Source organism: Arvicanthis niloticus, chromosome 1 (genome assembly GCF_011762505.2).
Source record: "Arvicanthis niloticus isolate mArvNil1 chromosome 1, mArvNil1.pat.X, whole genome shotgun sequence".
NCBI classification, from domain to species: domain Eukaryota; kingdom Metazoa; phylum Chordata; class Mammalia; order Rodentia; family Muridae; genus Arvicanthis; species Arvicanthis niloticus.
Genome location: NC_047658.1, coordinates 61897206 through 61914707, shown reverse-complemented (window position 1 = coordinate 61914707; position 17502 = coordinate 61897206). Strand labels below are relative to the sequence as shown.

Sequence of the window (17502 nt, the reverse complement as noted above, 5' to 3'; positions counted from 1 at the left end):
CAAAGTGTAGAAAAGCCTTTCCATTCAACTGAGAAGCACATGGGAGGGATGTAGAGAGCTAGAGAGGGAACGTGTTTTGTGAATAAAATGTGTGAATAGTGTGGCCAGTAAAAAGAAGAGGGAAATGACATGCTCCAGAGGCAAGCAGATGCTAGATCATGCAAAGCCAGACTTTGCATTTTATCCTTAATGCAAAAGGAGAGAGAAATTTGATCTGTTTTATTTTAGCAGATCACTTTAGCTGCATTCGCAATAGGGTATGAGACAGACAGTGGGTGTGGTGAGAACACTGAAGAAGCTACTGTAGGGTGGGATAAGATGGTCTTTGATTAGGTAGTAGACATAAAAGTAGAAGGAAGCAAGTAGACTTCTGTAATTTTGTGGCTAGAATCGATAGGACTTAAAGGTGGTGAGGAGACCAATGCTCTTAGTGTGCTCAGGTATTTGACTTGAGTGAGCCATAGGGCTAATGTTTATGCCATTCATTGACCTAGAGATTGAGAAGGAGGAGCAAGTGGGTTTACATCAATACTTTGGTATCAGTATGTTACCGAAAAACTCTCTAGAATGGATGCATATATACATATGGGGATAATTTTTACCTAGTGAGACAAAAGAGAAGATAGAGGCAAAATGAAAGAAGGGGGAAAGGTACACCATTAGAATGAGCAGAAAATAAAGTTCCCAAAGTCCTGGGAAGGTAGGTGTGATCTGGGGATGGGTGCAAATCAAAATTGTTTAGGGCATGTGATTTGAAAAGTACATGATGAACTAACCACAATGCTTTGACTTACAAAACAAAGAAATAGTTTCTTGTCTTCATAAGTGATTATAGGGTATAGATAAAAATATGTCTGGTGGGTTCATGCCAATGGTTAGAGCCTGACAGGTCTTTAATAGTAATTTTTAAAGGAGGGATAAAATCAAGATCCCCAGTGGAGGGGACAGCAATCAATGTAAAACCCACGCCCACAAGACAAACAAGAACAATAAGAATAACACCACCAATAAAACAAAAGAAAGCAAAAACAAAGACCCTGACAGGGAAGCAGAAAAGTGAAGATGAGAAAAAGGTAAAGATAGAGGATGAAGAGATTTTCTAGTGAGCAAAGATGTCTCTGACACTATGCCTGTATTGCTGCAGGCATATATCCTGTCAGGTCATCTGCCCCTTGGGCTTGAACACCGAATCTGTCACTTAGTGGATGATCTGATACAAACCAGGTAATTTCTGAAATCGTTATTTTCTCACGTAGAAAAGCAAAATGATGATCACATCTATTTCATCATTTGATTCGGAATTGGAGGAAATAATTCATCAGAAGAACTTTAGCACAATGCCTGGCTAAAGGAGAGTTCAGTGTTCAGAGCTGACCATAGGTAGCTGACCGTAGGGAAGCCATTGCTCCAGTCTAAGTGTTTTCCTTTCTCCCTATGGCAGTGAAACCTCAGCTCTCTAGTTTCTAAATTGCATAAGGTCACTATACCAATAAATAGATATTTTGGGAATTGTTCAAAAGGTAGAATTTAGCTAACCTTTATAAATCACTCTGAAGTGTTGGTAAACCTAAATTAGTACAAATACATGAAATTTGTCCAGCTGATGGGACAGTCAAATTTTCTTACTCATATTTCTAGAAATTTTAGCTAGAACTAAAAGTTTGTTATTTAATTCTCTGAGAGAGACCAATATTGACTGTTAAATGAATTACTTAAAACTTGAAAAAAATAAAGATATTTTAAAAATGAAGATCCTTTTAATTACTTTCACTTTGAATCATTCTAAAATTTGTATTTTCTCAACCCTGGCAATATTATGAAGACACCGATTCTGAAACCATAAATAAGCAGCTACTCTGCATAGGCATCTACCCACTGGCCTCTCCCTCTATACTGCACTGCAAGCCTCTCATGGAACACTAAATTTTGTGTTTCCTATCTTGCTTTCTTTGTGATTCTGGCTACTATGGGGCAATAGGATTTCCATCCTCAAACAAATGTCCTCAGGATATTTATATATAGTTGTTTCCAATCTTTAGACTTAGAAGAATTTGCTTACAAAGTCATTATGGAAAAACTCAGAACATTCTAAGGTCAAATTTAAACTGCGTATTGATTGGCAAGATCACTCTGTGGTAAATCCCTTAACCTTCCTTGACTTTTGTATCTTTACATATATAGAGATGAATTAAATAAGATAACATATATAGAAACCTAATAAGTAGCAAAGTATAAATATCATTTGTGTTCACTGTGGTTAGATAGAAGCAATTAATTCTATAGTCTTAGGGAAGTAGTTAATTTCCCAGGTAGCCAGTTATGACTTCAATTTAATATTCTAATTAACATGTTAAATGATAGTAATAATATGTACATATTTAGGTCATTGAATCTGAGGCATAGTGAACATTTCTTAAGTATTATTTAAAATACCCAGTGAATGTTCTTTTTCTCCCTCTAATGGTGAAAATGGTGCTGGAACAATATAGTTATTTTCTTACTAAACATGTGGAGCTCTACATGATCATGTCTGAGTTGCCTAGTGAGCTCAGCAGAACAAAAAAGCCATGTTCTTAGTTTCTCCCATCATACCATGGAAGCAGAACATCTCTCCACAAGGAAGGTGCTGAGTGCAAGAAAAAGTGGGTGGAGACGAATTCCACCCATCCATCCTTGTGGAAGCACATGCAACTGGAGAAGATGAAGTGAGGAAGCGCATGCAGTACCTGGTCATGTCAGAGTCAGGGAGCAGGCCTAGGTGGTAGTGGGGGTAGGGAGTTGAGAGAAGGAAGCTTTTGTCACACTCAACAGGGGAATAGTGCCTGGGAGAAGCAGGCTTATCACACAGTTTATTCACAGTGCTGTAAACAGGTTCCGGAGGCCTGGTGACACAAGAGGAAGAAAAAGATGCACAATTAGTTAGCACACACGAACACCAATCATGCAGCTAGTAGCATTTCACTGTATTTAAAAGTAAAAACCCAACTTAATGACATTTTATTATTGTGTCCCAGTACAAATCAAATTTTCCACCGCTTTTACTTATCACATCATACATTATTTATAGATTTATTTATGCATGAATTGATTTTATTTTTAGCCTCAGTTGAGAGTAGATATGGCACCATAAAAGTGTTTGGTGCAATGTGACCTGCACAGAGGGTTTCTGGACAAGCTTCTGATAGGGAAGTTGTTTGAGCTAGGATCTTTGTCATTATCTCCTACTGAACACTTCCATCTGCTAATGAGAGACTCAAAGCAATATGCCGTCTGGGATGTCAATAACTATCTTGGATCAGGAAGTGACCTAGAGGATAAAAGTAAATTATACAGACAGTTGAGCATATAGAATCAGGCCGCAGAGCTGGTAACACTGATGACATTGTAGTGATTCTGGCATCCTTTCATGGGGGATAAAAGACCATTTTCCAGTTTAAGGTAGTGTAGTGTCACTTCTTGTTTTATAAATAGAATATAAAATTAAGATGTATTCTTATAAAATTTAAGGCTGTAGCTTTAATATAAAGAAATAACTCTCTTAGCTTATCATAAGGACTAATAACATTTTGTTATATTTGTAGTCAACTGGACACTATCCCTATGCAGAAAAATATAAGGACTGCTATTTTCTCACTTTATAATCTGGAGTTTGTAACTAAGCAGAGAACTCACTGAATCTCTGTGTTAAATCATTGCTGGTGTCTGTTCTAAACTGCCAGCACAGTCTCTTGGGAAAAAAGAGTTAATGGATATAAAACATTTCCACGATGACATAACCTCCATATCCTATTTACCCAGGAGAGCTGATTCAATTTTCAGCCTGATGTTGACTCTACAGACCAAGAAAATGATGTTACCATTTTTTTTCTAGTTCAGTTCTGCCACATTTAGCGAAAAACAGAACCAGATCTGACTAATATGTGTCCTAAATCATCCTAGCTATATTGTATTCAGCTAAGTTAAAGACAAATGCTTCATTTTTGGAATACTATAATACATTCAAGACAATAAAAAGTGACCCTGTACTTTGCCAAGAGCTGAACTTTTTAATCTTTTTTTTTTTTGTATTTTTGTAATAATTTCATGTCTATATAATATTATATGTAATATATTATTCACAAATAATTCAGTGTTTGGGAAAAGCTGAAATACATTGGGTTTTAGAGGGAGGTGCTTATTTTTTCTCTTGCTTATTGTAACCCCAAATGCCCTTTCATCATGTATTGATTACTTATCTATGCTTATCACTCTCAGCCTTGTGAATCCCAAGATAAGTTACTGGTGTTGCAGGTTCATTTAATTCTGCTCTTTAATCTGCCATTTCTTTTTTGTTGGTATGTTATTTTTATTTGGTCTCATGTTAAAGACTAGGCTTCTCTGATTCATTTTTTTTTCTTGGTTGTAAAAACACTTGATACCTGCGGACATAACCAAAGAGAAGAAACAAAGACTAAGACGTAGCACACTCGACTAAGTCTTCTTACAAGCAAACAGCAAAGTCAAAGTGATGGTGAAAGGATGTTCATCTTTGAAGCTTTTTAACCAATAGTTTCATTGTAGTCCTAGAATTTTGCCATGTAGTGTGTAAAACATAAGTGTCAGTACAATAATAATAAGAGCTACCCAAGCTACCTTCTGAAAGCTGATGCTAGGAACTGGATAAATGTTTATTGAATCAATAGATGAAATTTGTTCTTCTTTATTGAGAAAATACATTTTCTTGGCTCTTTCCAGGAAGCCCTAAGATATTCTGAGTATTTTTAGATCATCATTAAACCTAAAACTTTTTATATAATCATTAGTTCTTAGTTTATAAAGTGTTATCATTGAAGAGATGGAAGAAAAAGCTTTAAGCACTGAGCAGGCAGAGTTTATGTAGCCTCTGAAGAATGAGTCCCTTGTATTATAGTCTCTAGGCACAGAGTCCCTCCCCATGTGCAGAATGCTCCTTGAAGACTAACATCCCTGAGTTCCAGAGGGTCTAATACTAGCAGCTTGCATATTAGTCCTTTGTAGTTATGTCTCCTGAGATATCTCTGCAGACAGAAAAGAAATGCCAATAACTGTCCCTTGGATCTAGTGACTGGAATACATGTCACCATCACTCCAATAAAGAAATGCAGTGGAGACACAATTTTCTGCAGTCTGAGTCAGCCAGTCACAATGGAAGGTCTTATTTATCTTCTTAATAGCACCCAGAATCAGAACATAATGAATATGGAAATCCAACCAAGGTGTTTACTTGCTCTCTTTATTCTGTGGTTATCCTCTGGACTAGAGAAAGGAATCGTTGATGATATTAGTGAAATTACTAAGGGAATTTATAAATAAATCATTTATCCTGGCATATACTTACCAAAGGCCATAGAAAAATGACTTCTTGGTCTTATCTGCTGAGCCATCAGCATTTATTTGCTCATCGATGGGTTTATAATTGCAGGCTCTTGTAGCATATAATTAACACAGTCCTGGCCCTTGGTGATCTTTGGCTTCTCTGAACTCCATTAGCACTTGCTGTTTGCTTTGCTTCCTTCACATTTTTAATCACAAATGCATGCACAATTAGGGCACAATGGAGAGGAATGCAGAATCTATATCCTATTTAGAAAAACTACCCTGTTTGCAATGGCCTCTTCCCCTACTTAACAAAACCTCAACTCAGCCCCTGCATAGCCAGTGTGACCTAAAGTATTTGACAAGAAATGGGCACCTCCTTATTGTGTTCATGATATGTGTAGTAGGGACCAAAAGAGAGAAAAACAATAACAAAACCCAGAATTATTTAATTGTATTGTTCTATGAGAATAGGATAGTAATGAATAAGAGTAAAGTAAAAGAAATTGGCTGGCAGTATAAGGAAAAGATGCAGACACACATAGTCACTGTAGAGGTGTCTTCTAATGATAGAGAACCTAAACATTGTTGTCCAATGTCTTCAGGTTCACAGTCTGGGATCATTCTATTTACAATGTAGGTTCATCCCACAAGACAGCCTAGGAGGAGGATGTAGGCTATTGAACTTCCCTGATGGTTCCCTTATGACTTTTGTTGTATAATGAAAATCAACTACAAACTTCTCACCCTATCTCCTGACAGAGCTTAGGTCAGATCTCTTGCTTGCAATTAAGAGAAAAATATAACAGACACTTTCTGCTATTGCAGTTGGATTATGTTTCTCAGGAAAACTGCCAAAACCTGACTCCACAAAATCTCACAGAATCTTAGGCCAGTACCAAATCAATCCTGCCCTTCAAATTTTGATATTTGGTTCATAATTGGTTCTTTGGCATTATTTTTATTTTTAAATATTGTATGAAAGTGTTATTAGTGGTGAGCATTGTTGATGTCCCTTTAAAATTTGCACCTGCTGTGAATATCTAGCTCCTAGTCCCAGCTCTCCACAGTAAATGTTGATAAAAATGATGGGCATTTACACAATGAATACTGCCTAGCTATTAAAAACAAGGACATCATGAATTATGCAGGCAAATAGATGGCTAGAAAATATCATCCAGAGTGAGGTAACCTAGACCCAAAAGGATATACTTTACATGGTATGTACTCACTTATAAGTGGATGTTAGACATAAAGTGTAGGATATCCATGCTGGCTACAATCTAAAGATTTGAAAAACCAAATAGCAAGGAGGACCCAAGGGAGGATGCTTGAATCTTTCTCAGAAGGGGAGATAAGATAGACATTGGAGGTAGATGGAGGAAGGAAGCTGGGTGGGAGAAGGGATGGGGAGGGCAACTGGGTGGTGGTGTAGGGAGAGCAGGGGGACGAGAAATCAGTGGTGGGCATAGGGTCCCATCTTTAGGACATGCCTGAGACCTGGGACTGGTTTTACTTACTGAATCACCAACCAGGAAGTAAGTATGGGCTGGACCTAGGCCCCTGCTCATATAGCAGATGTACAGTTTGGTTTTTATGTGGGTTCCCCAACAATTTGGAGCAAGGGTTGTCCCTGACTCTGTTGCCTACATGTGGATCCTGTTCCCCTAACTGAGTGGCCTTCTCTGGTCTCAGTGGGAGAGAACACACTTATTTCTGCAGTGACTTGATGTGCCAGAGTAGAATGATACCTGGGGGCCCCCTCTTCTCGAAAGAGAGAGGGAAGGGGGAAGGAGCTGTGTGAGGGGAGGACTAACAGGAGAGGCTTTGATTAGTATATAAAGTGAATAATAAATAAATAAATAAATAAATAAATAAATAAATAAAAAAAAGATGGGCTTGCAAATGCTCTTGGTTTATGTAGCACTTGAAAAATCTCAAATCAAAGAGCTAAAACTCATTGTTTTGAGAAAACAATAAGATTGACTCACAATTTCTTGGGTTTTCCAACTCCCCATCTAAGCCCTCATGGGATCTCCAGCAGAGACTTGGATAATTCTACTGTCCTATTTGGTTCATATGGCTTTTTTTCCACTCTGGAAATTAAACCCTAGAAACCAAGGATCAAATCTCATTTATCTGTGTCATCCCCCTTGTTTCACTAGATGTAGTGATGTATTGAGATGGCACAATTACAGAAAATGACACCACAACAATCTGTACTTTCTTCTTGAGCCCATAGTATAAAAGAAGAGTACAATGGTATAGTAGGATCAACTGGGGTCTGTGTCACTTTGCCTTTCAGCATGAGTGTCTACTTGAGAGCATGGATTTCTATTTAATACACCCAAATGGCTAAAATAGCAAAGCATCATGTTTTCTGTCATCCCGTGGTGGCCATCTATGGCTGCCCAGATAGAACTTTCACCATATTACCTATATTAAAATGATACAAAAGCATCAGCATCAGTGATGACATCTGGGGCACCAAGGGCTCCAATGACTAAGCATCTGGCAGAGCATGAGGAATATGGTTTTTAAGCTCAAAAGGATGCCGTGTAATTCTGGTCACAAATAATGCACCATTTAGCAGTCAAGTATTCATAAGAGTAAGTATAAGAGGTCAGGGCTAATACAGTTCAAGGGTAGAGCTTTCAAAACCTCAGAAAGTAGTTAGGGGATAAAGAGAATGTTGGATTTGTTCATCTATAAATGAAGTGACCTCTCATGATCCTGAATAATAATGAAACTGCTTTCGCTTATACTGAATGTTTATCATTTGAGGAACATTCATTTTATAAGGCCCTAAGGCATGATATGGTGAGATCTAGTAAATATTGGTTAGATGACATGGAAGAACTAATTCAATGCCCATTCTAAGAACCTTAAGTTTAGGTTCTAAAACTTCTCCTAAGGCCCTTGGCATTGATGCCTTTCTATCATTTTTATCTTCCTAAATTGTTACCTCCCCACATAGAGAACTATGCCTGTACCACCTGGCAAGGATATAAATTAAACTTCTCAGGGGTAAATTGTAGGGTGGCAGAAAGATGAAGACAATGAGTGAGCTCTGGTAGGATTTTGGTTCTTTTAAATTCTATCTTGTTGATCTCAAATATCTCCTTGGAGCTTCAGCTCTCATTTAGAAAGTAGGACAGTTGCAAAAACAGAGTATGGCTGAGAAAAGTAGGAAGCATGTTCGTGAAGCCCTTAGCTTTGCCTAAGGTGCTTATTGTGGAATCCCCAAATGGCCACCATTATTACCTTGTTTCTCTTCCAAATGCCAATCCCTAGTGAATGCACAGCTTTTCAGAGCATTGCCCTTTAAATGTGAACACATGGTAAGAAAGTCTTCATCCACTTACCCTAAACTAGGCATTTCACACAATTGTACTTTATGTGCTTTGAGTTTTATACAGGGATAAAATAAAGCAGTGACTGTGATAGCTCTTATTACGAAAGTTTCTTCATAATGGTGCCTTCTGAAGGCTCACTTCCAGTCCTTGCATTGGAATGGTAACAGAGTCTGTCTGAGCCCTGGAGCCTTTTGATCATTTTCTTTAAACTTCTTAGTTATTCTCTTTGCCTCTACCAAAAGATGAGGGCCAACTCTACTTCCACATGTGTGTCTGAATCTTATAATATTTTTTTTTTCTGGTAGGTTCACAGCTGTGGTGTCATTTCAGAGTATTGGACCATAACTAATTTGTTATTAATAATAGTCTTTTCACTATGATCTGCAAATATTTTTTAAAATAGAAAATGGGATTGGTTTACATTTCTGCTTTATCATCAGCACTCTCAGTTATATTTTAGTATGTTTATTCATTTGAAGGGAGAAAGGGTAGAGATAGCAGTATATCATTCAAAGCTCATTTTCAAAGTTTTGAATTACTGACATGTTTTATTTATTCCACAAGGATGTTTACGTGTCAGTAAAACAGGTCTTTTAAGGCAGTTGGGATCAACATGGGTTATGAGTTTTTAACTGAATGAGTTAACAACAATCAGTGATCCTGACAAAGGAAAGATGGTGACTGTACTGTGATATCAGATAAACACACTGAGGTACAGGATGATTTTGGGGTATTCTGAAAGATATGAAAGTAAATATTATCTGAGACACACAGTGGCAAAACTATGGCCAGACCAAGGCCTCTGAGACTCAGATTTGGGTTCTTGAAGAACAAGTCATTATGTCCTATGTGCTTAAACTCTTAGACTCATAAAATCATTTAAAAAGATTTTCTTCATTTTTTTCATTTTAATTGAGTTTTAAAGGTAAGGTATAAATCTACAGAATAATAATTTAATAACTACCTAGAATTCTTGTTTAAAGATGTCCAATAAAACACGAGATATTCAACTATATAGAAACCCAAGTTAAAGAGTTAAGATTAAAAAAAAATACCTCATATACTCAAGCACTAAGTTGGGGAAGACATCTGCTCAAATAAAATACATCAGTATTTTAAAGGTGTTTCTACTACTAAATGAGAAAAAATAGCACTCAATAAAAACCAGACAAAGCTTACTAGCATCTGATTACAAAAGAAAAGGTAGAAATAGTAAATACGTATGCACATATAAATGCTTGACTTTCGGTGGAAATACAGTTAACGCAAATTAAATCGCATGTCCCTTTCTATGTCTTAGTAACAAGGGTCTCTGATCTGCCAAATCATCATTTAGTTTTGGTGTGGTGAGACAGACTCATATTGTTGGTGCTATGGGGTGTGAAACTTCTTATAAGTTTCAAGAAAGCAATTTAGGAGTATTTTTCAGAAGCTTTAGCCATAATCCTGTCTTTCGTTACATTCTACCTATAGGTGGCTGTCTTAGAAAATCTAAAACTGTGCACAAACATTTTTATAGAGAGAAAGCCATCTGCTTTGTTATCAGAGCAAAACAGAATAAGAAAATATAATATTTGACCAGGCCATAAAGGCATGAAGCATAAGATATACCCACAAGATGGTTTATAATACTCATTGAAGTTGATGTTCACACAAGATTTAATGATTTAGGAAATCTATTGCATTACATCAAAAACTGCACAAAGTTGTCCATGAGGCTGGGGGCAGTGGGTGGCATAAATATTTCCTCCCCATGTTTGAGAAGTCTGAAGCATGGAAGTGAAAGTAATCAAGGTAGTAGTGGGGGAGCAGAGAATCTGACTCGGATTGAGGTGGGATGGTAGGGTCTTCATTAAGCAATAACAACAAGAAAAATCTGAAGTTGAGTCCGAAAATTAGCCTCATTTAGAAGTTTATTATTAACTTTGCCTAGGAGATGACATTACAAGATGATGCCTGTCCTGCTTACAATTCTAGTGCCATGTTGACAGAAAACCATGGAGGTTAGCATTCTTTAAACTGGGTGTAATTTAAATAGTATAGTCACTTGACGGTTTACTTAAATATTTATTCCTCTGACCTACATATTTATCAGAGACTTACTCTGAGTGTAGCAGCAGAGAAGGATAAACACTAGGTATAGAGTAGTAAATAAGGCCAAGTGCTTCTTTTACTCATGGAGCAACATTTGGAAGGAAACCTCATAGTAAGAGCAGTTATCTATGTCACTTCAGATGAGTAGGTACCCGCCTGGAGTTGTTTTATTTTGTTTTGTTTGGTTTGGTTTGAGACAAGTTCCTGCTATATAGACCAAGCTTGCTTTGAACTCGCTATGTAGTCCAAGTGGGCTTTGAACTCCTTATGTAGTCCATTCTGACTTTGAACTCACTATGTAGCACAGGCTTGTTTCTGACACATGATCCTCCTGCCCTAGTCTCAAATATTGGGATTGTAGGCATCTAACATAAAATAACACCTTTCTCTTTATGCTTCTTTGTCTTTCCTTTCCTTTCCTTTCCTTTCCTTTCCTTTCCTTTCCTTTCCTTTCCTTTCCTTTCCTTTCCTTTCCTTTCCTTTCCTTGTTTTTAGTCTCACTGGCAATTTTTCATATAAAACAACAAACAAACAAACAAACAAACAAACATATAAAAACAACAAAGTAAAGGGACCCAAAGTCTGATTATCTAGATATAAGACTCATCACTTATAAGAGTTGGGGTCCTGAGGTCAACAAATTGTTCACCCCTATGCCTCATTTTACTTACCCATGAACCTGACTAGTGCTTTCCTCTAATAGTCTGATGCACGAACAGCACCCACCACAGTGAAAATGTCCATCACATGTGTTAATAGGTAATTGGGTAGTAGGTCATCAGGTTTATGTGTCCATCTCTTGTCACTTTTGAGGGTGGGAACACATTCTTCAGTGATCACCTCCCCTTTTCTAATGATCTATCCATATTTCTAATTATTTCTAGGTTGCTGAATTTAGCTAATAAAAATATGGTCCTTAGTTACATTTCAATTTCAGATAATCAAGTAGTGTTCAGTTAAACTACACAGGATACATTTAAATTGTGTTTGTTATTTATCATTGCTTTAAAATTTAACTGGACATTTTTATTTTACTGTGAACTATCCAGTTCCTTTGCCTTCAGGATTCCCTACCTTGCCAGTACTCTGCCTCCAGCTCTGGAAAGACAGACATCTATTTACTCTGAGGAATAATTTGTGGTTGACTCTGGCATTTCTTTTTTGAGTTGCTGTGTTCCTCAAATTAGCAAATGTGCTTAATTAATTCTGTCAACTGCCTCATACAATGGCCATGCACATTTCTGTATGAAGACATATAATTTGAAATAAAAGTTGAATACATATACACATACACATATACATACACACATATGTATATATACTAGTGCTTTTACTTTCAAATTATACATTGTATATTATACATCTATCCAAATCAGGATGCAATGTTATAACTTTAAAAATACATTTTTAATTGAAATAGAGTTATGTTATTTCCCCCTTCCTTTTCTCTTTCTAGCCCCATCCTAGCCATCCTTCCACAAAGCCTCCCATGTCCCTTTTACTCTCAGATCAATAACAGCACCATTATTATGTCACCTAACTGCTGGAAAGCTCCTGCCTGCACATAGGTAGTCATGCTAAAACCTACAGAGTCTACAACTTAAAAATTCCATTTCTAAGATTGTGTCTTGCCAAGCTGAGCACAGCAGGTATTCAGAGAATAGTCATCAATGATAGAGCTTGAAAAGACAAAACATTAGGAAAGCAAACATGGTCGTCAGTATTGCACACACATGCATGTGGCTCACAAAAAGGAACATGTTATTCTCTAAGAGGCTCTACCCAGCAGCTGACTCAGACAGATACAGGCACCCACAGTCAAACAGTGGGTGGAGCTTGAGGACTCTTATGAAAGAATAGAGTAAGGATTGCAGCTCTGAAGGGGATAGGAATTCCATAGAAAGACCAACAGAGCCAAATAACCTGGACCCTTGGGTCTCTCAGAGTGTAAACCACTAACCAAAGAACATAAAAGGGCTGGACCTAGACCTCTTCACTCATATGTAGCAGATATGCAGCTTGACCATCATGTGGGTCCTGAATGGAGGTGATCCCCAAAGCTATTGCCTGTATGTGAGCTATGTTCTACTAGTTGGGCTGCTTTGTCTCAGTGGGAGAGAAAGCACCTAGCCTCACAGAGACTTGAAGTACCAGAATGAGGGTGGAGGATGGGGGGGGTGGTGGGGGCGGTGGCACCTACTCAGAGGAGAGGGAGGATAGAGAAAGGACTGCAGGAGAGAATAACCAGAGGGGGCAGTGAGCAGAATGGAAAATGAATACGTTAAAAAAAATAAAATTCAATAAAAACAGACCATTGTTATTTGAGTAGATTTGATGGCATGCAAGACAGTCACAATCTTTTAAGTGAAATAGAACTAAAATAGTGTATATATAGTTGAATTAAATTTTTGTGACTAATAAAGATGTGAAGTATGGCACTAATTTTATTCTTCTACTTAGTATGCAGAGAGCAAGACAGAGAATGAAAGAAGAGAATGATAGAGAGAGGAAGAGAGAGAGAGAGAGAGAGAGAGAGAGAGAGAAGCATATGCCAAGTACTTCATTCATCATCATTTTATTTTTGGATAATAGCTCTATAAAAACTTCTTTTCTACCACTATTTTATATCTCCTAAATGACTTTTCAAGGATATCAAAATCGCTCAGTGTATAAACTGATGTCCAAAAGACTTAAGTCTACATATACAGTGTATATTAATTTTGAGAGAAATATTTGTGCCTCTGTATGTAAGTGTACAAAAGCCACCAATATATGAATGATATTCTTTTTGATCAGCATGTATAAGGGAAAATTTTGATGTTGATCACATTGTTGTTGTAATTTTTAAAGTAGATTTAATTTATGAAATAATAGATCTTAAAGTACCTCATCCTCATCCTCCTGTCCCAGTGCAAACAGTAATAATGAGGCATAAAGACAATATTAACTAGTCTGCCAGTGGGAATCATTTCACAATGAATATTTAAACCCTCATGTTGCATTTTTGGATACATATAATTTTTGTTTATCATACTTCAGTATGGCTAAAAAAATAATTCTATGTATGTTTACTACTCAAGATGGATTGTATTGAGGAATTTGTTTTAGGTACAAACAGCAACTCATCTTCAAACAAGCCAGAAAAAGGAAATAAAGACAATTACTTCTGATGTTTTTCTCTCAGTGATGAACAGTGTATTTCTATGAGATGTATTGGTACTAAAAAGGCATCATTAAAGTGCTGTAAGCAGCCTCGTGAGTAATTGCTTACAACTAGTGGAATGGTTTAACTGCTCTCATCGTATTTGTACTTCAATTTGGTAGAGTCTCAAATGTCTTCAGTTATGCAGATATACTCAGTGCCTGAAAAATTTCAGCTAAGGTTTAGTTGGCTTCAAGGAATGATGCTCTACTAAAGTCCTTTTATAGAAATGATGACAACGTTGAAACAAATTTACAGCAACTGTAGTCATTTTTACTAATGTATCTATTTATTCAGCCAGCATTTCTTTACTGCATTTAGAAATTATACAGGAAGCTATGGTGGATACAAAGGAAAGATCCTGCTGTTTGGGGCTGTAAAGTCTGAGATGCAATGCTTTTCTACTACTTGTGTTTTTGTGTGATTGGGGAAGTTACTCAAATTGTCTAAATCTCAGATGCCTTGTCTGGAAAATAGTTTTTAACATTTACTTTATAGGATGATTGCAAGATGAAACGATGCAAAATATGCCAAGCCTCATAAATCACCCACTAAAGAAATTTATTTATTTGCCGGGCGGTGGTGGCGCATGCCTTTAATCCCAGCACTTGGGAGGCAGAGGCAGGCGGATTTCTGAGTTCGAGGCCAGCCTGGTCTACAGAGTGAGTTCCAGGACAGCCAGGGCTACACAGAGAAACCCTGTCTCGAAAAAAAGAATAAAAAAAAAGAAATAACTATTTTTTTATGTACCAGACACTAATCTAGATGATGTGGATATCCAAGAAATTGATTCCAATGTAAGTTCTTTCCTCAAACTTACTTCACCTTGATGAAAGTATATGTTTCTAAATAATAAGATTAAAACAGGATAAGCCCATGGGAGGACAAGAGTCTCTATAGTCCTCAGATTTTTTCTTATCATTTCCCAAACTGCCTATCACTTCTTGCTAGTTTTGAGATTACTGTATCTATGATTCTGTTACTGATGCTCATTTAATTAAGAAATAATCTCTGGTACAGTTGACCTAAGAATTTCAAGAAGATTCTATAAAGTTGTTTTGAAACTGGCAATAAAGCCCATTTGGCAAGAAAACTATTGATTTCTTTTAAAGAGCTGGAAAATGGTGCTTTGTTGTATGCTTTTAAAGAGCTGGAAAATGCTGAACTTGAATTTAACCAATTGATGCCAGAGGCTCTAGCAACCAGACAACTAGAATGACAGCATTCTGGTGATAAACTTAGATTGGCTGTTCTTTCAGTGTTAATACAATAACCCAAACTTTTGTCCACTGTATATATTCAATTCAGCATACATCCCACAGATGGGAGAAATTTTAGAATTATGTATTCTGGTCACAGTCACTGTGAAACCAGGGAAGAGAAACCACATGAAGGTCATAATAGAAACAAACACTGAAAAGTAATGTCAAAACATCAAAACCCAGTGGCTTCCCTCAGTTCATGTCAGGAGTTTTAAGGGTTGCTGGGGTTAGAGCAGTGCAGAAGAGTGACATGTTGAATATGGAACTGACAGTCATAGTGACCCTTCTTTCTTTTTTCAAAAATCTCTTCATGAAAATTCTATAAAATTTCAAGTCATCTTAGAAGTTCAAGGGTGAGTGCAGATGAGGTATGTGAGGGGAATAGTTGAATACAAGATTGATACAATGACAAGAAGCTCTAGTTTCCAACTCATCTTATTTGGTTGTATGTATCATAAAATTCAGACTTTACAACAGACTTTTAACAATGGATAGTATATCTATGCATGCATGTATACACATGTACATAAGCACACACCCATATGTAGACACACACACACACACACACACACACACACACACACACACACACACACTGTTTTATACACTAAAACTAAAGTTCAGAAAAGGCAAGGTTTCAAAATGAAAGACTGATCAGACTATGACTTGAATGTATATCTCTTTGACTTTGTCATCCATGGTGTGATACTTAACTGATGTAAATTAAATGGAGAAAGGCAAAGCAAAATAAGGATATGTGGTAGCTGTGTGCATTGTTGAATATGTGTGTTTGCAAGATGCCCAGACCACTGGGTTCTCAAAAGGAACACATTTTAAACACAACAGATACAAGGCAGGTAGGTAATGGCCAACTATAGGATGGGAATATGAATGCATCCATCTCTTCCTAGCCACTTTCTGATGCCTTTGATATAAACTGAACAGCAGCCTTTCCAGATTCTCATACATGCTTCTCCATGACCACACTGTCAATTCTGCTTTCAGGTGTGCTTGAGGAACTGAAATATCTAGGATACCTGTGTTTTAATAAAGAAACTTTAGTGGGAAATGGATGTGTGTGTGTGTATCTATGAAGGACTTATACTAAAAGAAGCTGCCTTTTCTTAAGAAGCGTAAGTAAAAATAAAAAGGGAAACATGACCACTTAATGAACTTAACACTCTTCCCAGTACACTTGAGGCAAACATAGAGATGTTAATACTCTCTTGTATCACTGGAGATTTGAGATATGGGAAAGAAAGTAGACTTGAACCAAAAAAGTTTGGTTTTTGACTTTTTATTTTCAAATATTGAAGCTACTAAAGGATTGGCACTCAGTGAGAATCAGAGAAAAAAGGTAGGTAAGAGAAAGCTTATTGTGAGGTGTAGTTTCACTTAAAGGATATTAAGTAATGGCTTTAAAAAGTGTTTTAACACAGAAAACTTTGTGCTGCTGCTTTTTATGATGTTTGGTACTTTAAAATATAAATTTTAAGTTCAGATTTAGTGTTTGATATCTCTTGTTCAGGAGGAATGAATACCTTTCCTTGAACATTACCACTAAGCATGTGTCAGAGGCAGCCTTGCTTATACAGTGAAGGCCTAAAATCACTAATAAGTGTAAGTCAGCCTGTTAACACGAAGTCTTGGGTCTCTGGAAAAACACTCAACAGATGGCTATAAGATCTTGTAAACAAGTAGCCTTGGTGGAAATTTACCAGCCTGGATAGTCTTAGACCTTGTGGATAGGTAGCCTTGGTGGATAGTACCAACTTAGACAAGGACACATGGATCATAGGCAGAGTCATAGTGACCTGTTTCCTGAACCTTCACCCAGCCAATACCCTGTTCTGGAAGATATCTGTACTCCCCCTGAACACCTACACTCCTGCATCATTCCTTTCCCCACATGTTGCCTTTATGTGTATATAACCCCTGTATGAAAAAGTAAAAGTCAACGGTTTTATCAGTCTATAGACAAAAAGCTCGTTCTTTGCATTTGCCTGTTTTCCCCATTCTCTTTTTCACGTGATCTCCTTGGACCCTGTTCAATGCCCTGCTGGATGGGGCAAGCATGTTCTTTTGGTTGCTCATTGTTTTCATCATACTCCAGAAATTATACACACACACACACACACACACACACACACACACACACACAATGCTTTCTTGTAATATTCTACATTTTGCTTTTATCTTTGGTAATGTGATAGCCTGACATCAAAAAAGTGATGAATTTATGCCATTAGGTCCC

General features: G+C 37.1%; 1 protein-coding gene across 24 annotated transcripts in view; it reads right to left on the bottom strand.

Annotated features, from left to right (window-relative positions):
• The window catches only part of Dlg2 (discs large MAGUK scaffold protein 2), a 1841012-nt gene that overhangs the window by 398933 nt on the left and 1424577 nt on the right, over nucleotides 1-17502 (bottom strand). For 19 of the 24 annotated variants that reach the window (XM_076937777.1, XM_076937770.1, XM_076937764.1 and 16 more), the window contains one exon: nucleotides 2727-2882. The exons of the other annotated variants lie outside the window; for them this stretch is intronic. In XM_076937777.1, coding sequence (XP_076793892.1) covers nucleotides 2727-2882 — 156 coding nt within the window. The remainder of the gene's footprint in view (nucleotides 1-2726; nucleotides 2883-17502) is intronic. 24 annotated transcript variants of the gene reach the window in all.